The 25,935-nt window shown below is 52.1% G+C and overlaps 9 protein-coding genes across 9 annotated transcripts; 5 read left to right on the top strand and 4 right to left on the bottom strand.

The window, feature by feature from the left end:
- Positions 1 to 350: 350 nt before the first annotated feature.
- aof2 (putative lysine-specific histone demethylase Aof2) lies at positions 351 to 3,719 on the top strand (the record flags this gene model as incomplete). Its single annotated transcript, XM_058514532.1, has 1 exon — positions 351 to 3,719. One exon carries the CDS (start codon positions 351 to 353, stop codon positions 3,717 to 3,719), a length of 3,369 nt encoding a protein of 1,122 aa, XP_058371710.1.
- Positions 3,720 to 4,194: 475 nt separating this feature from the next.
- trr1 (thioredoxin-disulfide reductase TRR1) lies at positions 4,195 to 5,387 on the bottom strand (the record flags this gene model as incomplete). The annotated part of the gene is made up of 3 exons (XM_058514531.1): positions 4,195 to 4,322; positions 4,379 to 5,278; positions 5,366 to 5,387. The coding sequence occupies 3 exons, from the start codon at positions 5,385 to 5,387 to the stop codon at positions 4,195 to 4,197; spliced, it is 1,050 nt and encodes a 349-aa protein (XP_058371709.1).
- Positions 5,388 to 6,192: 805 nt separating this feature from the next.
- N7446_005782 (uncharacterized protein) lies at positions 6,193 to 10,397 on the bottom strand (the record flags this gene model as incomplete). Its single annotated transcript, XM_058514530.1, has 3 exons — positions 6,193 to 7,348; positions 7,405 to 9,010; positions 9,083 to 10,397. 3 exons carry the CDS (start codon positions 10,395 to 10,397, stop codon positions 6,193 to 6,195), a joined length of 4,077 nt encoding a protein of 1,358 aa, XP_058371708.1.
- A 986-nt stretch (positions 10,398 to 11,383) lies between these two features.
- On the top strand, positions 11,384 to 14,283 carry kexB (kexin kexB). Its single transcript, XM_058514529.1, has 2 exons — positions 11,384 to 13,368; positions 13,419 to 14,283. The coding sequence occupies exons 1-2, from the start codon at positions 11,615 to 11,617 to the stop codon at positions 14,167 to 14,169; spliced, it is 2,505 nt and encodes an 834-aa protein (XP_058371707.1). The 5' UTR covers positions 11,384 to 11,614; the 3' UTR covers positions 14,170 to 14,283.
- Positions 14,284 to 14,420: 137 nt separating this feature from the next.
- On the top strand, positions 14,421 to 16,306 carry N7446_005780 (sorting nexin-4). The gene is made up of 2 exons (XM_058514528.1): positions 14,421 to 14,851; positions 14,958 to 16,306. The coding sequence occupies exons 1-2, from the start codon at positions 14,558 to 14,560 to the stop codon at positions 16,143 to 16,145; spliced, it is 1,482 nt and encodes a 493-aa protein (XP_058371706.1). The 5' UTR covers positions 14,421 to 14,557; the 3' UTR covers positions 16,146 to 16,306.
- Positions 16,307 to 16,438: 132 nt separating this feature from the next.
- N7446_005779 (putative ubiquinone biosynthesis monooxgenase (Coq6)) lies at positions 16,439 to 17,641 on the top strand (the record flags this gene model as incomplete). The annotated part of the gene is made up of 2 exons (XM_058514527.1): positions 16,439 to 16,604; positions 16,662 to 17,641. 2 exons carry the CDS (start codon positions 16,439 to 16,441, stop codon positions 17,639 to 17,641), a joined length of 1,146 nt encoding a protein of 381 aa, XP_058371705.1.
- A 56-nt stretch (positions 17,642 to 17,697) lies between these two features.
- On the bottom strand, positions 17,698 to 17,904 carry N7446_005778 (uncharacterized protein; the record flags this gene model as incomplete). The annotated part of the gene is made up of 1 exon (XM_058514526.1): positions 17,698 to 17,904. The coding sequence occupies one exon, from the start codon at positions 17,902 to 17,904 to the stop codon at positions 17,698 to 17,700; it is 207 nt and encodes a 68-aa protein (XP_058371704.1).
- A 413-nt stretch (positions 17,905 to 18,317) lies between these two features.
- Positions 18,318 to 20,298, bottom strand: N7446_005777 (histidine--tRNA ligase). Its single transcript, XM_058514525.1, has 2 exons — positions 18,790 to 20,298; positions 18,318 to 18,732 (listed from the first exon to the last, which is right to left on the bottom strand). The coding sequence occupies exons 1-2, from the start codon at positions 20,272 to 20,274 to the stop codon at positions 18,457 to 18,459; spliced, it is 1,761 nt and encodes a 586-aa protein (XP_058371703.1). The 5' UTR covers positions 20,275 to 20,298; the 3' UTR covers positions 18,318 to 18,456.
- Positions 20,299 to 23,187: 2,889 nt separating this feature from the next.
- creB (uncharacterized protein) lies at positions 23,188 to 25,661 on the top strand (the record flags this gene model as incomplete). The annotated part of the gene is made up of 3 exons (XM_058514524.1): positions 23,188 to 23,226; positions 23,302 to 23,439; positions 23,499 to 25,661. The coding sequence occupies 3 exons, from the start codon at positions 23,188 to 23,190 to the stop codon at positions 25,659 to 25,661; spliced, it is 2,340 nt and encodes a 779-aa protein (XP_058371702.1).
- Between the last annotated feature and the right edge of the window lie 274 nt (positions 25,662 to 25,935).

Here is a 25,935-nt window from a genome sequence, read left to right as displayed (position 1 = left end):
GGGGTAAATGTATGTCCGTGCTTCGACCTTCATTGCAATACCTCCATACCTCCATACCTCCATACCTTCGTACCTCGCAGCCCACGTTGATTGTACAATCTAATGCAATTCTAGTATCCTCGTTCAGCCCTACCAGTGCACCTCCGGCTTGCGCGATCGTTTTCCTTTGCGAACCGCATCATGGGTGATAGCCTCAACGTATGATAACTACGCAGTCTACGGGATAGGACGGCCCACGAGTTAACAATTGCGCCTTCCGGGCGTGATCTTTTCTTTCTTTCTCTTTTCTTTCTATTTCAATCGTCACACTCCTTTCAAGGCATCGGCATTGCAGATATCCGTGTACGAACATGCATGGTGCGGAGATGCCCTTTCAGCCCGTGGCTGGAATGCCTCCGGGGCAAGATCCATACATGAACCAATATGTTCCAGGTCCTGTTAACAACATTCAAGGCCAAGAAGGTTTTCAATCTAATCATTCATGTTCACAATCATCCGTGAAGCGGCTGCGTCTCATACACAGAACTCTCGAAGCGGATGCTCCATCAATCGGCTGGGGAAACCTGGGACGAATTGATCCAAATATACAGACATTCACATCTGATGGCGCTAATATCGCGGGGTCGGCGGAGAGGCTGTATACTGGAGGCAGTAGCAGCACGCCAAATGATTCGACTACCTCGACCGATGCGACATCTTCATTTGAACCAAAGACATCCATGTCCCCTCCTCCTGTTCCTTTACAATCAATTCCTAGTACCTCAGTTATCTTTGGGCCGAACGTGCTGGAGAGCGGGAAAGTCGATTTATCCAAATGTCGACCTCGAGCTTCAATTCCTCCCAAGATCCCTTCTTCGGTGTATGGCAGGCAATGCATTCAAGCAGCTTATGCATCTCGGCTCAATCCTTATGCCCTTCATCGAAAGGAACAAGAATTTTTACAAGACCACCTTTGTCACGTTCACGTCACAATTTACCTCAACCTACGAAATGGAATACTGCTACTGTGGGGAAGAAATCCCATGGTGGCTGTTACAAGGGAAGAAGCTCTCGGATGTGCAAAAGACTATCGATGGATGAATCTGGCATCATTTGCTTACGACTGGCTTGTTCGGAATGGCTACATCAACTTCGGCTGCGTGGAGGCACCGTTGTCCCCAGTGAAGCCCAAGCGCGGAAGACGAAAGGAGGGACCGACAATTGTTGTAATCGGCGCTGGAGTGTCTGGCTTGGGATGTGCACGCCAGCTGCAAAGTCTATTCCGCCAATATCGGAATGAAAATGCATTACCTCGGGTCATTGTTCTCGAGGGACGTCGCAGAGTTGGCGGCCGCATATACTCACATCCCTTGCACAGTCTCGAATCCAAAACTTTGCCTGAGGGGTTGGTTCCCAAGGCAGAGATGGGCGCGCAAATCATCGTTGGTTTCGATCACGGCAACCCACTGGACGCGATTGTTCGTGGCCAGCTGGCTCTTCACTACCACAAGATACGAGATGTTTCAACAATCTATGATACCGACGGATCACCCGTGGATGAAGTCCAAGATGCAATGGCAGAGAAGCTTTACAATGATGTACTGGAACGGACCGGAGTCTACCGCCGCAAGGCAGTGATCGTGCCAACTGCCGAGGGCGATCGAGACATGATTGATACTGGTCGCGAGTCGGTAGTGGATGACGGACTCACTGTTCGACAATGGGAAGAGGCAAGGGCAGCCGGAACGACTGATCTCCTGGTACCTACCAAGCGAGTTCGTCGCGGGTTAAAACACAAGACTGCGGATATCAGACCAGCCACCGACGCAGCAGCTGATCTTGTGGAGCATTCTGACGAGAATCCAGCGGCTTTGACTTGTCAGCTTACCGGTTGGAATTTGAACCCTGGCTACACTGTGAACGATACAATAGAGCTGGACGAGATTGCCAAGCAGAAGCCTCAGCAGACACTGGGTGCAGTTATGGATGAGGGTATCAAGCAATACGAGCGCATGCTTCCAGTGACACCTAAGGATATGCGCTTGATGAACTGGCATTTCGCTAATCTCGAGTACGCCAATGCATCCAATGTCAATAAGCTCAGTCTTTCAGGTTGGGACCAAGATATCGGAAATGAGTTTGAGGGTGAACATTCACAGGTTGTTGGTGGTTACCAAGAACTACCCTATGGATTGTACATGCTTCCTGAAAAACTCGATGTCCGTACCAACAAGGTTGTCACCGACATCTCCTACAATGAACATGGGTCCGGCAGCAACAAGAACGCGGTCATTCAGTGTGAGGATGGCGAGAACTTCATGGCAGATCACGTTGTATTTTCGGGCTCCCTCGGAGTGCTGAAACGGCAAAACATCAGCTTCCAACCTCCACTTCCAGACTGGAAGCGCGGTGCAATCGACAGACTAGGATTCGGAGTCATGAACAAGGTGATCTTAGTGTTTGAGGAGCCGTTCTGGGACACGAAACGAGACATGTTCGGCCTTCTCCGTGAACCAACCAACCCCGCTAGCATGGTCCAAGAAGACTATGCGGCAAACCGAGGCCGCTTCTATATGTTCTGGAATGTCATGAAGACCACGGGTCTTCCAGTCTTGATCGCTCTCATGACCGGTGACGCAGCTCACCTGGCAGAGTCCACACCAGACGAAGAGATAGTCAGCGAGGTTACTAGCCAACTTCGAAACGTCTTTACGCACACCATTGTGCCCGATCCCCTCGAGACAATTGTCACCCGCTGGGGCCAAGATCCCTTCACATACGGCAGTTATTCCTACGTAGCTGCAGCCGCCTTCCCAGACGACTACGACTTAATGGCCAAATCAATCGGCAACCTCCACTTCGCCGGAGAAGCCACCTGCGGCACGCACCCAGCCACCGTCCACGGAGCCTTCCTATCAGGAATCCGCGCTGCCTCAGAAATCGTCGAGTCAGTAGCAGGACCAATCGAAATGGCGCACCCACTGGTCCCAGACAAGAATGACAAAACAAAGTTCACGCGCGGCAAATCCTCAACACCAAATGGTACAACGACCAGAAAAAGAAAAGGAAGCTCATCAATCTCCTCCTCAACCGAAACACCCTCCACCGCAACAACAACCCAACCCAAACCCTCAACTTCATCCTCCAGAAAACCAATCTCAACGGAAAAATCCCGCAAAGACGCTTACGACCAGGCCCTTTGGATAAACATCTACTCAGAACTAGGGCCCGCCCCTCCGCGCCCCACAAAATCAGGCCTGAACCCCTTCCTCTTCTACCAAAAGGACTACTGGACCCAATGCCGCGACGCGTGCGACCAAGCCCGGCGCACATCATCCAACAACCCAAACGCAAAGGCTCCCCGTGACGAGATCCGCGCTGCGCTGGGCCAGATGTGGCGTACTGCCAGTCCGGATATTAGACAGCCGTATCTGGATAAGGTGGAGGGGAATCGGCGTGACAATGCTGAGGCGTGGGAGAGTTGGAAGGTTACCGTTGCTGAATGGGAGCGTAAGACTTTTGAGGTTAAGGATCGGTGGTGTGCGCTGAATCCGTTTGATACTTGGGTTATGCCTGAGGATCTGAGTGAGGGGGTGGGGTGTCTGTTCCTGTTCTTGCACCTGCATTTCCAATTGATTCTGGTGCTAGTAGTAGTGCTGGTGGACGTTAGTTGGTTCTTGCTTTTTGTTTCTTTTTCTTATGCTATCTTCGGGGGTGCTCTATTTAGACTGGGGAGTTAGGTGTTTGAGTATGCTAGCTCCTAGGTGGAGACTCATTGTGACAGTATCGATTTAGCCTTGACGTCAATGAATTAGAAATGTTTAAGTAGTTACTATCACTTGATTTCGTACCGTACATCTGAGATGTGCTACTGTAGGAAATACGAAATGATAAGCGAAGGGAGATATTCTTCATCTATATCTATCTCTGGATGATAAACGACCGTTTTGTTTCCCGCTCCAACATGAGATATGCGCAAAGAACGGAGGTAAAAAAGGCAACAGTAAGATTAACAGAGTGTAAATCCCATCATCTATTCAAGATCAAAGTGTATTGTGCAAGGGGAATTTAATATGAAAGTATCGCATAACAGATGAGTCTAGAAGAAGAAAAAAACCTCGATAATGAAGCTGATGAATCATGGTTCATGTATCATGACAATGGAAGGGAGGGAGGAAAGCTGAAACGGAGGATGTAGGTGTATAGTTAGGGTGTTTAAAGCAGAGGGTTGGACTTGTACTCGGCGGGAGCATCGGCGGGGGCCTTGGTCTCCACGGCGGGGGCGTGAGTCTCGGACTCCGAGAGGAACTTCTCGGCTTCCAGAGCGGCGACACAGCCGGATCCTGTAGAACTAGTTAGCAAATTGCATTTCCAGAGAATGTTAAAGGATATAACTTACCGGCACTGGTGATGGCCTGGCGGTAACGCTTGTCCTGGACATCACCACAAGCGAAGACACCCTCCACGCTGGTGAAGCTGGTGCCGGGCTGGGTGACAACGTATCCATCCTCGTCGAGGTTGAGCTGGCCCTTGACGAGGGCGTTGGCGGGGTCGTGGCCAACAGCGTAGAACAAACCATTAGCATCAACGACCTCCTCCTTATTCGAGATGACGTCCTTAACACGGAGGTGGGTCATGAGGCCGTTAGGCTTGTTCTCACCGAGGACCTCAGTGGCAACGGTGTTAAAGCGAACAGTACACTTGGGGTGAGCGAGCAGACGCTCAGCCATAACCTTGGAAGCACGGAGCTTGTCCTTGCGGACGAGGACGGTCACGTTGCTACCGTACTTGGCCAGGAACATGGCCTCCTCAGCGGCGGAGTCACCACCACCAATAACGTACAGGGGCTTGTTACGGAAGATAGGAACAGCGCCATCGCAGACAGCACAGGCGCTGATTCCGTTCTGCCAGTAGGTCTCCTCGCCGGGCAGGTTCAGGCGGCGGGCGTTGGCGCCTGTGGCGATGATGACGGCGTCGGCCGTGCGGGCGGGTGCGTCGTTGGGGCCGTCGCTCCACTCAGTCCACATCTTGAAGGGCCGTTGCGAGAGGTCCAGCTTGGAGATGGTCTCCGTGATGATCTCGGTGCCGAAGCGCTCGGACTGGGCGCGCATGTTGTCCATCAGTTCGGCGCCGCCGATGCCCTTGGGGAATCCGGGAAAGTTCTCGACGTCAGTGGTCGTCGTGAGTTGGCCGCCGGCGGCGGTGCCGTTGGCGAGCATGCCCTCGTAGAGGACGGGCTGGAGCTCGGCGCGGGAAAGGTAGATGGCGGCGGTGTGCGCACCAGGCCCGGAGCCGATAACTGGAGAAAGGATGTTAGATATTTGGAGGATATTGACGGAATGCGGGGCATGGATCAATTGATCTCATCCCTTGACACAGCACTTACTGACTACTTTAGAGTGCACCATTCTGGCGGAGTTTGTGCAATTGACGCGCAACGGCGTCGGTAGAGACTTGGAGAAGACCGAGGCCGAAGGAGGAGATTGTTGATGTAAGGTAGTGGCCGCGGCGGCAGTCAATCCGATAGAACGGAGAGCGGAAGGAAAGCGACGAAAAGTTGAGGAAAACAGCTTGGTGGTTGATCTCGGAAGAGGGAGGGGAGGTTATAATATCTTTTTTTTTCGGAGGGGCAGTGGGGACCAGGATTAGGTGATGAATGATTGATAACCGGGCAATGAGATCAGACTCTGGACCAGTAGACGAATGGATTCTGTGGGCTTCCGAGGTATCCAGACCACGCGAACTGAGTAAAAAGATATGCAATTGGCGAACTCTTGAACTCGGCTTAATCAGGTCTTTGCGTCCAGACTCGGTTTCTAAGCAAGGGGCACGTGAGCGGTCGAGACCGCTGATGTCAGCATCAGCTCACCCCGAGGCCTCGTTTCCGATGCCGTCTATACTTCAGTCACAGAGTACTGATATCTTGATATCTTTAGGTTATTTTACTGTGTGGAGTATACACATTCTGATTAATGTATACTCTGCTGTGAATGCCCAACCTTCGAGTAGTAACTTATAGTATATGGCTGTTCTTATAAAGCATCTAAACTACATCAAATCCAACATAACTTGAAACACACACATGAATTCGGGGAATCATCTAACAAAAGTAACAAAACTCCCCCCCAAGTCATTCAAATCCATACAAAGTCATAAGATAACAAAGAAAAAATGCCACCACAAATGGCCAAGTCAGTATAGTACATTCCAAGGTTAGATCACCCCAAACCACTTCTTCTTCCTGGGACGATCCTGCTCCTGCTCCTGCTCCACCTCATACTCAGGCGAACGCGAATGCTGTGCAGCCATCATATGCGGCGGCAATCGCTGAGGAACCTCGCCCTCAGAATCCTCCTCACTCCCAGGATATCCCTCGTACTGTGGATGACTAGTGACAGCATTGGCGCGGGTATTATTGATAAGGTCGGGGTCCTCGTAATCATCTTGTTCATCGTCATCGCTGAGATTATCTTCAGCGTCGCCGTTAGCACGTTTCTCGGCGTCGCGCTTGTTTCGTCGTGGGAGGAATTTTCGCCAGCCCTTGACGATCTGTGTTGGTGGGGGGTCGTATTCGGTGCCGTTGTAGCGTAGTGCTGGTACGAGTAGTTTATACGGTGCTGTTATGCCGGCTGGGTCTGCTGGGCTGATTTCTAGGTTTAGGGTTATGGCTAGCCCGCCTTCGAGGTTGATGAAGGCGCCTGCGCCATCGTGGCCTGCTTTCGCGGCTTTCTTTGCGGCTTTCTGGCTCAGGTTTGTTGGTCTTCGGTGGAAGGTTCCTGGTCTTGGTGGTGGTGCTGCTGCTGGGGGAAAGTAGCTGTCTCCGCTTTCGACTGGTTGGGAGTGGTTATCCACGCTGGCACGGCGGTTGAAGGCGTCTTCGTCGCCGCGGTTGAAGCTCATTGTTCGTGTGGGTGGTGGTCCGCGGTTCGAGAGTCGTCTGAGAAGACCTGGCTTTCCGGGTCCGGTGGTTCCCTTGTCTCCTCGGCCCAGCGATAGAGTCCGCTGTAGCATGCCAGCACGGGGCTCTGGGGTTTCTGTCATCTCTGACTCGGGCGTATCGGGCGGAGTAGAGCCAGGTTGATACTCGCGGATTGAGCACCAGTTTCGACGAGGGAGGAGCCGCTTGTTGTTTCGAGGCTTGCCATTCACATCTTCGGTGAATATGGGAATGACGTCCTCGTCTGTGTTTGAGTCCATGTGGTGGACTGTGTTCCGCTTGTTCAGCATGTCCGAAATAAGATCAGTTTCGGGGATATCTGCAATGGCAGAGGAGATGACATTTGGCATGTAGCGGTAATCCTGGTCTTTGGCGACATCCAACTTAGGGTTCGAGTAGAACTGCCCAATAGCAGCGAGGTGGACGTCACCACTAAAGAATATCAAGTTAGCTCGTGCATTTCATAATTTGGAGACGGTCAGTCTTACCTTAGAATCGTAACCCGGATTGACTTCTCCGCAGCCAAATCCTGGAGATCCTCGACCAACCAGGTTCTTTCAGACTTCAGATGCTTGCCAGCCCAATGATCATCGAAGACCTCCACATTTCCACCAGATCGATTGACAAGGCCACCAAGAACACCAGACTTGCCAAGGGATTTGCGGCTGTTCATGTAACTCTTGAGCATCGCCACTCGAGGGTAGGCAACAGGAACACTCGAAAGCACGATCAAATGCTTTGTCTCACCCTTCATAATCTCCCTGTGGCACCGATCCCACAACAGATCGCACGTCTCTTCACTGAGGACCTCATTGCTCCGCCGCTCAGTACGGCAGTCAAGACCCAAGAACGCAACACCCCGACCAAGAGACATGAACAGATTCCTGCTCCTCTGCTCAATATATGGACCAGGATGCGCACCAAGAAGCCAACTAGGCTCATCCACCTCCGTCTCATCAGGGACACTGTGATGCTGGAAAAGCAAATAATACTTAAAAGCAATCTTCCCAAGCCCAGAAATAACAGAACTCTGCATGAAATCATCATGATAAGACCCAAACCCTTCAAAGATCTCATGATCATTCCAAATATTAACCATAGGGATCTGAGAGCTGGCCAAAGAAAAGAGACCTTGCGAAAACCACGCAGCGTAGCGCTCAAGATAGAACTGCTCAATTTCAGCACGGAACTCAGGTGTAAACGGCGCACCATATCTCTCAGCAGCATTTTTAATCTTAATCCATTCCTGGAAAAAAGCAGACTCAGTGATAACGGCGTCATTGAAGATCTGATCACCGCCACCAATCATAACATGGAACGGACGGGTCTGGTGCTCGTTCAGGATATCTCGCCACAAAGGATCAGGACCGCAGACGCGATCTGAGTCTGCGGATGGACTGAATCCATTACCACTGTGGAACATTATGTTCATGGATTCTCCTGCGGGAGGGACCCAGAATCCTAGGGCTGGGCCTTGGTTGATGCGGTAGGCGATTCGTTGTTGGGTTGCGCTTAGCTCGACTTCTACGTTGAATCGCCAGAATGTTACATTTCTTGCGGTATCGACGTATAGACGCACCCCCGGGATGTCCCGGTGCAAACCTGCTGTCTCGCCGTCGACAGGATGCATTCGGTTGGATGGGATTGCTTGTTTCATGCCTTCGGTAGTGTAGTCGATCAGACTGGGTGAGAGCTCGTAGATGCCGTCGTCGTTTTCGACGAATGAGAGGTCGACTTGCTCTTCGACATGTTCGACTGGCTTGACGTAAAGGGGCCGTCCGTCCCGGCCGACCTTCATGAGACCGGCGGTTGGGTCGACGTATTCGGGAGCTAGTTGGACTCCGTCCTCGCGACTGATTTCCACTGGTGGAGGGGGAAGAAGGTCCATTGGTTGAGAGAAGAGTCGTAGTGTTGGTGGGGTTTCATAGGAGGAGCGAGAATCTTTGGTCACTATCATTATAGAGCCTCGCCAGAGGTCCTTGTAGATAGGACCGCTGGCCCCATCTATTGGAACTCGATTGATACCAGTGTATCGAAGCAAAGGACCGCAACGCAAGAAGAGACGAGGTTCAAAGCTCTTGTGTCCAGTTACTCCTGCTATTTGTTAGTAAAGTCACTTTATCTCCGGGGTAAGGTACTCAATAAGAAAGTAAGGAATGTTCTTACCTGTCAACTTCTGAGCAGGAGTCTGGTAGTTCTTAGGAAGAGCCCTGCTCTTCCTGCGATCTTTGCTACCACCACCTTCCCACCAAGCCTTACCACGGTCCATATCAACATGTTGGAAGTCAAAGTCTGACGCTTCAAGCCGACCAGGCTGTGCATTCCTCCATTCGAAGATGGGCGGGGGTGTAGGTGGCGGGACGTCAAAGGATACAGATGCCTTCTTCGGCTTGGTCTGTGACTCGGCGCTCTCCTGAGGCGTTTCAGGTGCTGTGAGAAGCTCGTCCGTTCTTTCTGCTCTGAGAGTAGGTGGCATTGGTCGAGGATCTGCTTGGGACATGGAGCGGCTGGGACCCATGCTTTTGGCAGGAGCTGGCTTTGCTGCAGGCCCGCTCACTGTGACTGATCGCCTGGGCGCATTCCCCATCTTCGCTGATGCTGGGATAGCAGCTTCTGCGCGGGCATATTGGGGGTCTTCAAGGCGGCGGATTTCTGCGTACTGAGGAGTTGAAGAGACCGTTCGACTGTGACGCATGGCAGTGCTTCCAGTTTGCCGTGGTGCTGGTGGTGCTGCTGCAGCAGCAGCAGATTCATCGCGCATGGAGTCCTCAACCAGGATATCTCTGTGCTCTCCCCTCCTGCCTGGGCCAGGAACTGGTTTCGTTTCTGGCTGCGGACGTTGTGCTGATGCTTCGCGAGCCACTGCGGCCATTGATTCGGCTTTCTCCTTTTCGGCTTTCTGGCGCGCAATCCGTTCCCGGGCTTTCATCTCTGCTTCTTGTACCCGTGCACGCTTCTCTTCTTTGCTGATTCCGGTCAAGGTCACTTCCAGCTTCTGGAGAGGTGATCGGTCCGATGCCCAATCTTTTCGTACATTCTTGGTCGAACGTGTGGTGTTTGACCGACTCGGAGGGGGACCCAAGCCTTGAGCAGGCGGTGATACTGGCCGCTGGATCTGTGGCATGTCTGCGCTAGAACCTGAGGGATAGTCTTCAGTGGGAAGGTTGCGTGGTGTCGTGGAATTGTCTAGTTCCTCTAAAGCCGATGGAGGGACTGGCTTGCTGGTGGTATAGTTCAGATTTCCCTCGGGATAATCTTGGGATCTTGTTGAAAATGACCTGCCCAATCCCGATGCACCGAGGCCTTTTGTGCTCCTGTGTGATGTGTTTGGGTCCTCTTGCTCCTTGTATTCATAGTTCTCGTCCGAGGGGTTGGCGGCTCTGTTTTTGCGGCTTCCGGGGGCTCTTCGCGCCCCGTTGGCAATGTGAGGAGGATTGGAACCATTCGCCATATCGGGTGATCCGCGCATTGTCGTGGCCATGTTTCGATGCGTGTCTTTGCGCCCAAGACCAAGGCAGCAGTAGGACGATAAGATAGGTGCCAAGTATGAGGTGCAATTGTAAACCCAACTGAGCAAATCTGGTCAACTGTTGGTTGCACAGTTGCGCACGTTAGGAATCGCGGTCTAGGATCAAGATCGCATTTAGTCTGATGCCTGACGCAAGTTACCTCATTGCCCGAGCAGACAGCCAAGTTGGAGGATAGGGAGGTGTGTGAGGTATACACGAAACAACAGTGTATCAGAGAGAGAAGAAAGAGATTTTAAGAACTCGAGACTAACAAGCAAGGTCTATACAATAACCCGGTGGCTGGTGTCCCCAGCCTTCGCGGGGCCGAGCATTACGAGGTCTGATACCTTTACAGTACAGTAATGATTGACGTTAATATATTACTAGTTACTATCTGGTGTCTAACTATAGTTGGTTAGAGAGAAAGTGGTTTATATCGAGACATGTACTGCCTCATACTTCTAGTTGCGGGTGGAGAGTGAAGTTCTATACTTCACCTTCACTATAATCATAGTTAAGGCTTTAGTACAGTAGCTCTGTTTCATGACTCGGCCTGTCATTGTTTCGTTCTACTGACGCAAGGACTTTTAAGCTATTCGAGGTTTGCAGTTGTATTTGGGCCTCTGCTTACAGTACGCCAGCGCTGTGCGGGTGGTACCTACAGTACCTAAGTAAATAGTCAGTAACTTAGTCGACCGAGTTTCTCTTTACTATATAGCTGCCTCCAGGCCTAAGAATTGTCCCACCGGTTTTAGGGGTGAAACACCCGGGGCGACCTTAACTGCGGGAGACGTCGATCGCGTCCGAGACCTTGGACGGGTTTGACGTATGGTACATATACGTAAGCCACTGGCCTGAAGCCCAGTAGAAACCGTGGCCTTTATAGCTTAGCTTGCAGAACAAAGACGTTTCGTGACATATTGGCCCCAAAGAGCGAAGTGGAACACGGTGAATAGGCGTTCAATAAAGATCCCGTGGCCTCTGACGATCCTCCTATTCCTCGAACTCTCCTCAACTCTCACCTCCTTCAACTGTCAACTGCTTTTGCTTTTTGTTAGAGCTTTGTTTTCGTTTCCAATTCGTGTCGCTAAATCATCCCGGTCCGTCCATGGCAACCGCTTGCTAGGTACACCGATACCTCTACCTCGATACCGCCGACCTCCGCAACCCTCCCTTCATCCGATCCATCATGCGCATTGTCGGTGGCATTGCTGCCACCCTGGGACTGGCAGGCGCAGTCTCTGCAAATCTACACCCGCGCTCCCAAGAAACCCGCGACTTCTTCGCCCTTCACCTCGATGGTACCACCTCGCCCTCCCACATCGCCCGAGCTCTCGGGGCTCGCCACGAAGGCCAGATCGGAGAACTCGATGGTCACCACACATTTTCCTTACCACGAGAACAGACTGCAGAGTTCGACACCCTGTTGGACGATTTACGGACTAAGAGGAAGCTCCGGCGGCGTTCTGGCAATGACGTTGGCTCAGATGGGACGAGTGATGACCCCTTAGATGGGGTGTTGTGGTCGCATAAGCTGGCTCCAGCGAGACAACGGCTACAGAAGCGAATCCCGCCAGTTTCAGTGCCTTATCCTTCGCTAGAAAAGAAGTCGGCGGACGCGAAGATTGTTGAGTTCCAGAGCCATGCTATGTCAACTCTGGGGATCAAGGATCCGATCTTCAGGGAACAATGGCATCTTGTTAACACCGTGCAGCCTGGTCATGATCTCAATGTGACTGGGGTGTGGTTGGATGGTATTACTGGTGCTGGAATTGCCACTGCAGTGGTCGATGATGGGCTGGATATGGATAGCAGGGATCTCAAGCCCAACTACTTCGCAGAGGGCTCATTTGATTTCAACGAGGGAACCCCGGAGCCTCGTCCTAGACTATATGACGATAAGCACGGTACTCGATGCTGCGGTGAGATTGCGGCATCAAAGAATGACGTCTGTGGTGTTGGTGTTGCATATGACAGCAAAATCTCAGGTATCCGCATCTTGTCCAAGCCCATCGACGATGTCGACGAAGCGGCGGCTATCAACTACGCCTACCAGAAGAACGATATATATTCCTGTTCATGGGGACCTCCAGATGACGGTGCTACAATGGATGCACCTGGAATCCTGATCAAACGAGCCATGACCAACGGTGTTCAAAAGGGCCGAGATGGAAAGGGCTCAATTTTCGTCTTTGCTGCCGGTAATGGCGCCCAATTCGGGGATAACTGCAATTTTGATGGGTACACCAACAGCATTTACAGTATCACCGTTGGTGCCATTGACCGTGAAGGCAACCACCCGACGTACTCCGAATCATGCTCCGCTCAACTTGTTGTCGCATACAGTAGCGGCTCAGGCGATGCGATTCATACCACCGACGTTGGTTCCAATAAGTGCTACAACGGACACGGTGGTACCTCCGCAGCCGGTCCGCTTGCTGCAGGAAGTGTGGCGCTTGCGCTCAGCGCACGTCCTGAGCTGACGTGGCGTGATCTGCAGTACCTGATGGTTGAGACCGCGATCCCCGTGAGCGAGGACGACAACAGCTGGCAGAAGCTGCCATCTGGTCGCAAGTTCAGCCACGACTGGGGATTCGGAAAGGTCGACACTTATAACTTGGTGCAGCGTGCTCGTACCTGGGACCTTGTGAAGCCACAGGCGTGGTTCACCTCGCCGTGGCTGCGAGTCCACCATGAAATTCCCCAAGGCGACAAGGGTCTTCTCAGCCGTTACACTGTGACTGCGGAGCAGGCCAAGGCGGCCAACATGGCTCAGCTTGAGCATGTCACAGTTACCATGAATGTCAACCACACCCGCCGCGGCGATATCAGCGTTGATCTGCGCAGCCCAGCGGGTATTGTCAGCCACCTGAGTGTTTCCCGCGAAAGCGATAACCACCCGGGTGGTTATGAGGATTGGACTTTTATGTCTGTTGCTCACTGGTATGTGCCTCACCTTTCTACGTGCGATCTGTCTGCTAACTCATTTTTAGGGGTGAATCCGCTGTGGGTGAATGGTCAGTCATTGTGAAAGATGCCAATGTGAACGAATTCTCGGGGACATTCATTGATTGGCGACTCAACCTCTGGGGTGAGGCCGTCGACGGAGCGAAGCAACAGCTCCACCCTCTACCCGATGAACACGACGACGATCATCCTTACGAGGATGCTCATGTGGCTACGACCAGTATCGAGGCAGCACCGACAAAGACTGAAGCGCCTGCCAACCCTGATGATCACCACGACCGGCCCGTGAACACGAAACCGCAACAAACAGGCACAGAGTCGATCACAGAGCCTGTTGAGGACGAAAAGGAGCCCACCAGTACTGGGGAACCCGCCTCTCCAACCTCTACCTCCTCTTCTAATTATTTATCCTCCTATCTGCCTACCTTTGGTGCCTCAAAGCGCACTCAAGTCTGGATCTACGCCTCCTTGGCCATGATCATCGTCTTCTTCATTGGGCTAGGTGTTTACTTCCAGCTCCAGAGAATCAAGCGTCGTCGCACCACTGCCCACGATGATTACGAGTTTGAAATGATCGAAGATGAGGATGAGACGCAACCTATGACTGGATCATATGGTCGGACACAGCGTCGTGGTGGAGAACTGTATAATGCATTTGCCGGTGAAAGTGACGAGGAAATGTTCAGTGATGATGAAGAGTCATATCGAGATCGCTTGGCCAATATTTCAGAGAAGGACGGCGAAGATGAACCTCTCCATGGCCGTGAAAAGCCCTGATCCTGTGTTGATAGTTTGCATTCGTTCGGTGTCAATATGCTATATTGTTTTGGGCGGATTTAAGAGAGTCATTACGATAGACGGAATATCAGATGTCTTTGTATATCTACTATTAAGAATTTAAAGCGTCATGAGCATAATATAAAGATGCGCAGGTTCAAACAAAGCCCAGTAGAATCCCCGAGTTCCGCTAAAGCGATGACGTCCCGCTTCGGGAACTCCGCCTTGACGATCATCGACCTCTCCAACCTCCCCCTCCACTCCACCTCTGTTTACGTCCTTTCCAATCGCTCTCCACGCATTTCCTGCAAATATTTTCTTCTTAGCATAACTGGAGCTCCAATAACTGTCAGCGGGGCGACCACAGCCGACCGACACCACCTCAACGATGGATCAACATGACGACTTTGATAGTGTTTCTTGGAAGCACGATCCAGAAAGCGATGTCTCACGACCCACAACCGCAGGCACTGATGCCGAGGAATCCCAGGAACATGAACATGTCTCCAATGGCAAGCGGAGAATGAGCTCTACTCACGAAGAACCCCAGGCCGGCCCGCTGGCCGATGCCGTCGACCTGGCGGGTATCGGAGATGGAGTGCTGGAGTGCCAGGTCGACTCTCCACTAAAAGAGAATGACGGAACAAAAGATGCCTACATTTCATACCTCGTCACCACACATGTATGTACTCTTCCTCTTATCTACTGACTCGGAGTGGAGGGGGCTACTGCTGCCTAGCATCCGGGCTCTGAGCATCCCCGAACAAGCAATAACTAACACCTCAAAGACGGATTTCAAATCCTTCCAAAGACCCGACTTTACTGTTCGCCGGCGATTCACTGACTTCTACTTCCTATACAAAACTCTCTACCGCGAATACCCAGCATGCGCGGTCCCGCCCCTCCCGGACAAGCACAAGATGGAGTACGTGCGCGGAGACCGGTTCGGACCTGAATTCACTACGCGACGAGCTTGGTCGCTGCATCGCTTTTTGAAACGCCTCACCCTTCACCCCGTACTCCGGCGGGCGCCGCTTCTTACTATCTTCTTGGAATCGGCGGACTGGAACGCACACATGCGTTTGCATGCTACACGAGGCACGACGAATACTGGGTCGGATGGTGCCGCCACCGGGATCTTTGATAACTTTACCGATACTTTCGTCAACGCCTTCTCCAAAGTGCACAAGCCGGATCGGCGATTTATCGAGGTGCGCGAGAAGGCTGATAAGCTAGATGAAGATCTATCACACGTGGAGAAGACTGTTGCGCGCGTTGCACGCCGTGAATCAGACCTGGAGACGGACTATTCTGAGCTGGCGATGCAGTTCCGCAAGCTTGTTCCATTAGAGCCAGCCGTCGAGGCGCCGCTACAGATGTTTGCAGCTTCGGTGGAAGAGACTGCGCTCGGAATGCGCGGGCTGAAGGAGCACACCGATCAGAACTATCTTGGTTCGTTGCGTGATACAGAAGCATACATCTTGTCACTCAAGTCGCTGCTGAAGACTCGCGAGCAGAAGCAACTCGACTTCGAGGCTTTGGTCGACTATCGTAATAAAGCCGTCACCGAGCGTGACTCGCTAGCTGCGAACCCAGCTGCCTACTATGCCTCCAACCCGCTCACATCCTCACCTGCCTCCTTCATCCGCTCCAAAATGGAAGACATGCGTGGTGTCGACCACGAACAGTCGCGCCGTGAGCGTGTCCGGAAACTCGAGCTTCGCATTGACGAATTGACTCGCGAGGTTGAGTCTGCCAAGACCACTTCAGAAATGTTCGACGAAGAGGTCATCCGTGAAGTGGCCGACTTTGAGCGCATCAAGGCGGTCGAGTTCCGCGATAGCCTTGGCTCATTTGCCGATTCGCATATTGAGTTCTATCAGAATGTGCTCTCTACGTGGGAGAGATTTGTAGCCGAGATGGAGGATACAGAGACCAGTCGAGAGTCTGATTCGGCTGCTATTGGGGCTGTTTAAGCAGTTTTGACAACCTTTTAAATGATCCGAGCTATTCTTTGGACTGGGTTTGGTATAGCAGTTCCTGTCTGTTTGTTTGCTGGCTTATTTTCTTGTTTCATACCCGCAATACCATCATATCCCTTATTTGGTTCATGAATAAGCTGCCATTTACTTTAAATTGGTTGAATATGAATAGTATATGGAAGCATTCACGAAGTAAGAAATGTTGCTGTTGTTGCTGTTGTTTGTCTTGTTTGCATCGTGCATGTCTATCTTCGATCATCCAATTCAACCCCCAAGAACCAAACACAATGCGCCCAATCTCGAGAGCCATTCTCCGGCCGTACGTTTGCCCATCTTGCCGACACGTTAGTGCCGGCCGACGACGATTCAGCTCTAAACTAGATGCCCCCGAGCTCTACGATGTCGTCTGTGTTGGCGGCGGGCCCGCCGGCCTAGGGTTACTGGCAGCACTCCGTATGCACAGCTCGCAATGCATACAAATAAACCATTGACTGACATTTTACATTGCAGGAGCATCGCCTATCACATCAAAACTCAAAGTCGCCCTCGTCGAGACCCAGGACCTCCACAAAGCCCAGTCGTGGAACCTCGAACCAACTCAGTTCTCAAACCGAGTCAGCAGCTTGACTCCCTCGTCTGTGTCCTTCCTGCGCAGCATTGGCGCCTACGACCACCTCGATGTCACCCGCGTCCAGGACTACCAGGACATGCAGGTGTGGGACGGCCAAACCGGAGCCCGAATATCGTTTGACTGGTCCATGGAGACCTCCCCATTCGAAGATATGCGCACGGTAGCAACGATGACCGAGAACGCAAACCTAGTGCGCGCCCTCCTGCGCCGCATCACCGAGTCTGGAGACGAGAACCTTTCCCTCTTCTCCAACTCCACCGTGGCCTCCATCGAGAACGGCTCCGACCTCCAACCGGAAGGCCCCGACCTCTCAGCCTGGCCCGTCCTCTCCGTCAAACCAACAGACCCCGCCGCCTCAACCCCACCAAAACGCATCGCAGCCCGTCTCCTCGTCGGTGCAGACGGCATCAACAGCCCGGTCCGCTCCTTTGCAGACATCCCAACCCACGGCTGGGACTACGGCCGCCACGGCATCGTCGCAACCCTCGCCCTAGACAACCCAGCAACCCCACCGTTCCCAGCATCCATGCGCACAGCCTACCAACGCTTCCTCCCAGCCCTAGGCGGTCCAATAGCCCTGCTCCCCTTACCAAACAACCACGCAACCCTCGTCTGGTCCACAACCCCAGAGCACGCATCCTACCTCAAGTCCCTCCCAACCCCATCCTTCCTGGCAATGGTCAATGCCGCCTTCCGCCTGGACATGACCGACCTATCCTACATGATGGGCATGGAGACGCCCTCTTCCACCACCCCCTCGGACTCGTCTCACGAGGACGAACTCACCTGGCGCATCCAGCACACCCCCTCCCGGCACACATCCCACCCCCAGCAACAGCCGTCCAAGAAGGAACAGTAGCATCCTTCCCCCTCCGCTTCCGCCATGCAGCGCAGTATATCTCGCCGCGCGTCGCGCTAGTCGGCGATGCCGCGCATGTCATCCACCCGCTCGCGGGCCAGGGTTTGAACCTCGGTTTGGCGGATGTGGCGTCCCTCGCGCGAACGATTCAGTATGCGGTCTCGCATGGTATGGATGTGGGTGATCTGCTTACTTTGGAACGGTACTCGTCGGAGAGATATCTCCCCAATGCTAAGATTGGCGGTGCTTGTGATTTGTTGCATAAGATGTATACCGTTCCGGGTTCTGGGCCTGTTGCTTGGGCTAGGAGTTTGGGGTTGGAGACTATTCAGCGGTTGCCTTTTGTTAAGGGGTTCCTTATGAAGAATGCTGAGGGGTATTAGGGATGTGTGGTGAACGTGAAGTGGGAAGTGTATATGTATCTTTTCTTCTATCTTTTTCGTGTATTCCTAGTCTCGAATTGGCATTGAGCCTCTTTATATAAATTTATACCTCCACCTTAAGTATAGTGGGATTGGATCGTATACTGGTAGTGAAGATCAATGTAGCCGCCGAGGCCATTATCTATAGAATGCACAAAGTGAAAATGTAATAGATGGGTATTGTATAGGCGACTCCCAGCTGTCAGTTCAAAAGGCGAAGCCGAAATTCTTTTCTCAGAACAAAGCAGGAAATCCTTTTTGTAAGCCTTCGAGCAAAACAACTCGAATATGCAAGATCTATTTATTTTGGAAAACAGAGAAAACCCTCTGACAAACACGCTCACAGATAGAAAAAAATAGACAGAAATGAAACCACAGAGACACGGTATCTTTTTAAACGGAAGCTCCCTGCAGCTGCTGCGCTAGAGAGGTAACAGCTCCATCTGACTTCTTGGAAAGGCGGGTTTTCAACTCCGAAACCAGCGAGTCAAGTGTAACCTCGACACCCTCCTTCTCGGGGTGTCCCTCGGGCAGACCCATTTCTTTGATGCGGCATTTGCCGGCGGCGAGCTCTTCCTCGCCGAGAATGACAGCGAATGGAATGGCGCCTTGCTCGGCGGCCTTGAATTGCTGGGGAAGCTTAGGCTTCAGCTTGTAGTTGAATTCGGCCTGGAAAATGGCATGTTAGTAGATGTTCATAGTTAAATGATAGTAATGTAATCTTACCTTGACGCCAGCGCTCCACAGCTTCTGACAGATCTCCATACGCTCCTTGAGCATACCGCTGAAACCCTTGCCACCGAAAGCCATGACGTAGGCATCAACCTCGCTGCTGCGCAGGGCATCGATGCTCTGCTCGCGCTCGAGACGTGCCTTGGTGATAGAGAAGATACGGTCGACACCGAAGGAGATACCAACGCAAGGAATCTGCGCCTTGGGAAGGAACATGCCAACCAGGTTATCGTAGCGGCCACCGGCTGCGACACTGCCAACACCGAGAGTGGGGTCGTTGGAGCGGTCGTCGTCCTCAGAGTTCTTGGACTTGTCCTTCTTGCTGGACTTTTGTGCCTTCTGTGCCTCCGGGGCATCGGCCTGCACACCGGCAGAACCTTCGGTGACAACCTCGTAGATGACACCGGTGTAGTAGTCCAGGCCACGGGCCAGAGACATGTCGAAGGAGACCTTATCCAGCACGCCAAATGCCTCCAGGTAGTCCATCATCAGGGCCATATCCTCCAGACCGGCCTTGGCAGTGACATTGGCGGTGAGAGTCTCGTCCTTGAGCAGGGTGTCGAGCAACTCGCGCGAGCCCTTGTTCATAACGTATTTCTCGATGCGGTCCGCAACCTCGCCGTCAAGACCCTTATCATCAACCATCTCCTTGCGTACATCCGCCCACGGCATCTTGTCCAACTTGTCGACGGCACTGGAGATAGGCCGGATCTTGTCCTCCGGCACACCGCAAACGGCAAAGACGCCGTCCAGGATCTTGCGGTGGTTGAGCTTGATCGTGTAGCGGCCGCTCCATCCCAGCTCCTCAAAGACCTCGCTGACAATGCGCAGGATCTCGGCGTCGGGCACCATCGGGTCGAAGGTACCGGCGATATCGAAGTCACACTGGTAGAACTCGCGCATGCGGCCCTTGCTGACGGCGGGCTGGTCACGGCGGTAGACCTTAGCGATGTGGTACCGCTTGATGCTGCGGACGTCGCTGTTCATGGCGAGCCAGCGCGCAAATGGGACTGTCAGGTCGTAGCGCAGCGAGCAGATCTCGCCGCCCTGGTCCTGCAGGTCGTAGATGAGCTTGGAGTCCTCGCCATACTTGCCAGCCAGGATCTCGCGCAGCTCAAAGACCGGTGTGTCGAGGGCGGTACCGCCGTGGCGCTTGAAGACGTTCGAGATGGTGGTGAAGATGCGGTCTCGGAGGAGGGCGTCGGACCCAGACCAGTCCTTGGTGCCCTTGGGGGTCTTGAGGTTGAAAGAAGGTCCCTTGTCCTTGCCCATTGTGTCTATCGAATCGGAGTGTAGGGAGGAAAAGTGAGTGCGGCGGGGATAGATTTCGTGGTGGGGGATGGTGGGGGCACGGCAATTATTTTTATTCGAGGCGACTGGGAGAGAACTGAAGGGATGACTCAGACAACGGGGAGTGTGGCCAATGGATCTGGCAATTGCTCGTCGTGTAGAGCGTAAAGAAACAGAAACGAACGTCATAAACGAGAAGCCACTCGGCGCAAGAAAATATCGGAGGCGTTCACGGGATCTGCTTGTGTCGTTCTGTCCTGAGCCCGGACTTTCCCGGCGTTTTGGGTTTATCCGGTCACTGGAGGTTTATCCGAACTATCGATTTATTCCTCTTCTCTTTGCTTATATTGAGTAATTTTTAAAGAAATATGTTTTTGTAGCTATGTGGTATTGAGTAGCACTCGAGAAGATATCTATTACCTATATTTGGAGAGCGCGTGTAGGAATGTATAAACTGGCACTCCCGCCTTTTAGTCCTTACAATGCAGCAGTTCATGTCTTGACTTGATTACACATGTACAATTCAATCCCATCGTTTGTTACTATCCTCTCACATTATCGTTTCATCACCCTCATGGCATACAGTAAGGTGGCAGTCAATACTTTGGACCTGGAACACCTTAACGCCCTTCAGCGTTTACTTCAAAATATACCGTCGACGCAGCTGGCTGAGAATACATTCGCCCAGATCGCGGACGATCGCAAGTCCCCGACAAACCCACAGTGCATCCATATCCTGAAGAACTTCTAGAAAGCGATGACCTGGAGGTTCCGAGTAGTATAGCCTTGGAGAAGGTTAGAGAATGGAGACCTAAACTCCAAAGAGAGACTCTCACAACGGAACCAGATGTCAACACTCTTAGTCCATACACTATAAAACTTTGTTAAAATATATGCCTTGGGTCGTCCAGGAATACCAAAATACTGCGGTGGGAACGAGAGACTTTTACCTTCATCTGATTAAGATGACCGCTGTGGCAACACACACACGTTGGTGTCGAATCTATTCTCGCATACGAAAAAGCCTCCTTACAAGCGACCCCTGTCTCCGAAGTTTGTACCTTTCCCGGCTTGGGATTCTTGGCGGAACTGGAGCTGCCTGAGATTCCAACCTATCTATATCATGAGGACTATCAGACACACAAGCCATATTCCATGGGAGTTGCTGATATGGTAGGTTATCGGGCGGAAGTACAAATATTCGGAGGTGTTGTTTGGTTTCATCACGGGGAGTGAGAAAGAGGTAGGACTGTACGCTTATCCTAATTACTTGCACTGTCACCTGCTAAATAAGTAGTAGTTCCTAGATGTCTTTCTCCACCCTACAAATAATTCCCGGGTGTTCAGACCATCGGATATGCAGATCGACCTGTTCCTTCAATTTGGATTGAGTGAAACAAGTCCGTGTCCAATCCCGATGAAAACTGAACGTCATGCATTGCGCATTGACGCAGAATGTACCTTTGCACATAATATCTTTCGAAACAAATATGAGCGTATTCCTCCTGTTGATGACCCTCGGAGAACTCAACATCCAAGGAGGCGGGCGGCTCGAGGATGATCTGGATGCGATGGAGATCATGAAAATAGTCAGAGAATGCTACGGTGATACTTAACGTTAGGATTGGATTTGCTTTTGCTTTTATTTTTATATTTTCTGTGTTTACTCCTAGAGGAGTAGGCTATGAGGAAGCCCAATACATCTACTGTATAAAATGGTGGTTTAGGTGTATTGTCATATATTTCAGACCGTTTTCTAGCATGGGTCTAAGTTAACGTTAACTTCATGTTAACGTTCTTTATGTATGTCATAATAAAGTTAAGTTACCTAGGTAGCCGACCATAGGATGTCAATGCGTAAATGCTTACGAGGTAGCAATTCAAGCTAAACATGAGAGGGCTAGAGTGACAATGACTAAATTATAAATTATATAAATCCGTTATTATAGCCTCGGAGTAGGCTGTCCATGATTCAAGAAGAGGTGTCGCAGTACAGCACATTAATCGCTCACTCGGGAAAGCCCGATCTACTCCACGACTAGTCTCAAACAGGTAGGTCAAGTTTGAAATGCCGGCAAACCTAACGTGCGTCTTTTTCACCCCCATATCTTGCCACCCCCACTAGGATGTGTTGCTTGGACTATAGGTTTACTTACCTCTTATTGGGGCGGCTAGCTTATGAATCTCCAATGGCCATGGCGGCGGAATGCGCGTAGGCACTGGCTAAAGGGCGCATAGCCAATAGGCTGATAGATTCATATTAATATCTGTGCGGTAATATGTCCTGTATAAAGTTAAGTTACGAAGCACACCTACGTGTATGGTGGAATCCAGGCCCTTGCTTCTACCGTAATCTGTACCCCGGGGGTGCTAAATAACTCGAAGTAAGGAACATTCGAAGGGGCATTTTCCCCACGTCTCCGACGATCATTGGCCGTTAAGGCACGCCATGCGAGGGACACATGGCCCGTGAGGGCTGGAATAGGCCAATCGCAGTTCGCCAAGGGCGGCGTTTTATGGTCCAGCCCCAGCCTCCGGAGGGGAGAGCCTTGGGGGGAGTTGGCCACTCCGCTGGGGAAAGGGCCAATGATGGTCTCTAGGGGGGCCTTACCCAGTTGGGGACTCCGGTACGCCCGGCACACATTCACACAGATGTTGGAACTGTGAGGTAAGATAGGACTGTCCCGAGTAGTAGATCTACAGTAGTAGAGAGTAGAGTAGATGTAGAGTAGATGTAGGGTAGATGTAAGAAGGAACAAGTCTCGAAAATCGGCGATTGGATATGTACCTGCCTTAGGTCTCCACGTGGAACAGTAGTCCATTCCAGAAGATGACTGTTATCTGCCTGGTCCTGGTCCTTGTTACTCTTCTCTTCCCTTGATCCTCAATCCTTCAATCTTCTACTATTCTACTCTAGCATTCTAACCTCCTATTGCTCCCTCCCGTCTTCTCTCCCCTCGGTTCTCCGCGTTCTCTCTCCGCTCTTTCTTCTCTCCGCCCACGGACCCCAGAAACTCTACTAGTGGCTACCCCGGACCTCTTCTTTTCAACTCCTCTTTCACTGCCTCCAATGCAGAGTGTGACCGACGCGCCTCAGCCATCATGAAGGGGCTCTTCTCCAAGGGCTCCAGGAGCAGCGGAGTGAGTTAACACAGCAGCCTCGGGCTCTCGTGAGAACATTCCAATTAGGACCGCGACTGACTGAGACACGCGCAGACTGCCACCGCCCCCTCGACCTCCGCCGCGCCCGTTAAGAAAGATCTGGTCCCGCAGATCTCCCCGCTGGAGAAGCGGCTGCAGGATATGGGCTCGATCCGCGACGATGGCAGCGACAAGTTCTTTGGCATGGAAAACGTGAGTCTTCCCCCGGAATCGCATCGGAACCAGGCTGACGGACACTCCCCACGCTCTAGTACGGAAACACATGCTACTGCAATTCGATCTTACAATGTCTCTATTACTCTGTTCCCTTTCGCGAGGCCGTGATTAACTACCCGCAACGAACGCCACTGGACAGCCTTGAAGCCGCACTCGCCACCAACCTACGATACCAGAACCCGAATGCACACCTGGAAGCCGAGGCGCTCGCCGCCAAACAGAAGGCTTCCTCGCCACCGTCAGCGCGCCAGGCTGGTGTTCCTCCGAATCAGCCCCAAAAGCCCGAAGACAAGGACTCGCCGGAATACAAGAAGAAGGTCGCCCTCCAGACCCTGCCGATCTTGGAGACCAAGAACAATGCGACTAGTTATGGAATGTCCGAGTCGCTTTTCACCTCGCTCAAGGACATCTTTGAGTCGGTGGTGGGAAGTCAGTCACGGATCGGAGTGATTCGGCCGCAACAGTTCCTGGATGTACTACGGCGGGAGCACGAAATGTTCCGGACTGCCATGCATCAAGATGCGCACGAGTTTTTGAACTTACTACTCAACGAGGTCGTGGCCAATGTCGAAACAGAGGCAACCAAGCAAGCATTCACCGAGAAGGCTTTGCCACCCACGGAAAGCGCAGACTCGTTAGGAATGTTGACACCCAGCACCGGATCGAAATCACCAAATACAACGAGATGGGTGCACGAGCTGTTCGAGGGGACTTTGACATCTGAAACCAAGTGTCTTACATGTGAAAAGGTCTCACAACGAGACGAGGTTTTCCTGGATTTGTCCGTGGATCTAGAGCAACATTCATCCGTCACATCGTGTCTTCGGAAGTTCTCCGCAGAAGAGATGCTTTGCGAGCGGAACAAGTTCCACTGCGATAACTGTGGTGGACTTCAAGAAGCCGAGAAGCGTATGAAAATCAAACGTCTGCCACGTGTGTTGGCTTTGCATTTAAAGCGTTTCAAATACACAGAGGACTTGCAGCGCCTACAAAAGCTGTTCCACCGCGTTGTCTACCCATATCATCTTCGTCTGTTCAACACCACCGATGATGCCGAGGACCCTGACCGGCTCTATGAACTGTATGCAGTGGTTGTTCACATCGGCGGCGGACCCTACCATGGCCACTATGTCGCCATTATCAAGACAGAGGACCGCGGCTGGCTACTCTTTGACGATGAGCTGGTTGAGCCCGTTGACAAAAACTACGTGCGTAACTTCTTCGGCGACCGTCCGGGACTGGCGTGTGCCTATGTTCTGTTCTACCAAGAGACCACCATCGAGGCCGTTATGCGCGAGCAAGCACAAGAAGATCTGGCCTCCGCCACTGGCACCGCTGAGACTGGCGAAGCGAAACAGAACGGTTCACCGTTGTCACCACCGCTAGCACATGTTCAAAGTGCTTCCCAAGTGCCTTCGCACGATACAGCTCCTTTCTCACCTATCAACCGAATCCCGACGGCACCCCAGTTGTCCACCCACGCAGAAGCTCCAGAACACGAAACCTCCCCACCGCTACCCGTTCAATCACCAGTCCAGCCACCTCTTCCCCCGATTCCGGATGAGCCCGCTCCTTCGCTGAGCCCGAAGAAGAGTGACTACCAACTCCGGCGGGAGAGAGCACGAGAGGACAAGGAACGGGAGAAGGAACGCCGTGCTGCGGAGAAGGAGAAGGACAAGAATGAAAAGCTCCGCCAAAAGGAACAGGATCAGCACAACCGAGAAATGCAGAAACGCGAGGCCGAGGAGCTGGAAAGAGCTCTGAAGGCCAGCAAGCTCGATGCCAACGAGCTCAGTGCTGAGAATGGATCACCTAGGAAATCGGGCTTTGGTTTCCTGAGACGAGGCAGCCGCAGTATCAGCCAACGCCTGAACAAGGAGAAAGAACCTCGTGTCTCGACGTCGGATGTTTCATTTACGACGCCTGTCCCAGAACCCGTCCCCGAAGCCCTAGAGATACCCCGCAAGGAGGTTCCTCGCAAGGATGCACCACGCAGGTCAGAAACGTTCCAGTCCCCGATGTCTCCAATGTCTCCAATGTCCCAAACGTCGCCTAAAGACATCCCTCTATCCAACAAGCAACCCATTCGGGGCCCCGACCCCCTGGCCAAAGACCATTCCGCCAGCCACGAAAAGTCCGGCTCTACTCACCGGTGGAGATCTTTCAGCTTCAAGAAGAACGTCAACAGCGTTTCTTAAGCTTTAAGTTGTCCTTTTACCTTTCGTCCGTCACCTTCACGGAGATACCCCTTGCACATATGATCGCAACATTTTGCTTCTGCACATATCTACCTGGATGTACCATCACGCTCTAACGATCCGATCTGCGCCATTATCTTCCATTCTCCTGTGGGTGTTCTGTTCTCGACCAGGCATTTCACAGATATGTCTTTCTAGACTCTTGAATCTCAGATCCTGCCTCGTTTATTGCTTACTCCTTACACTTTCCTCGGATTCCGATATCTTTTGCTAC

This window comes from Penicillium canescens (assembly GCF_028828765.1).
Source record: "Penicillium canescens strain IBT 15451 chromosome Unknown utg000004l_segment0_segment0, whole genome shotgun sequence".
Lineage (NCBI taxonomy): Eukaryota > Fungi > Ascomycota > Eurotiomycetes > Eurotiales > Aspergillaceae > Penicillium > Penicillium canescens.
The sequence above is the reverse complement of the archived record's forward strand: the minus strand, read 5'-3'. Positions and strand labels throughout refer to the sequence as shown.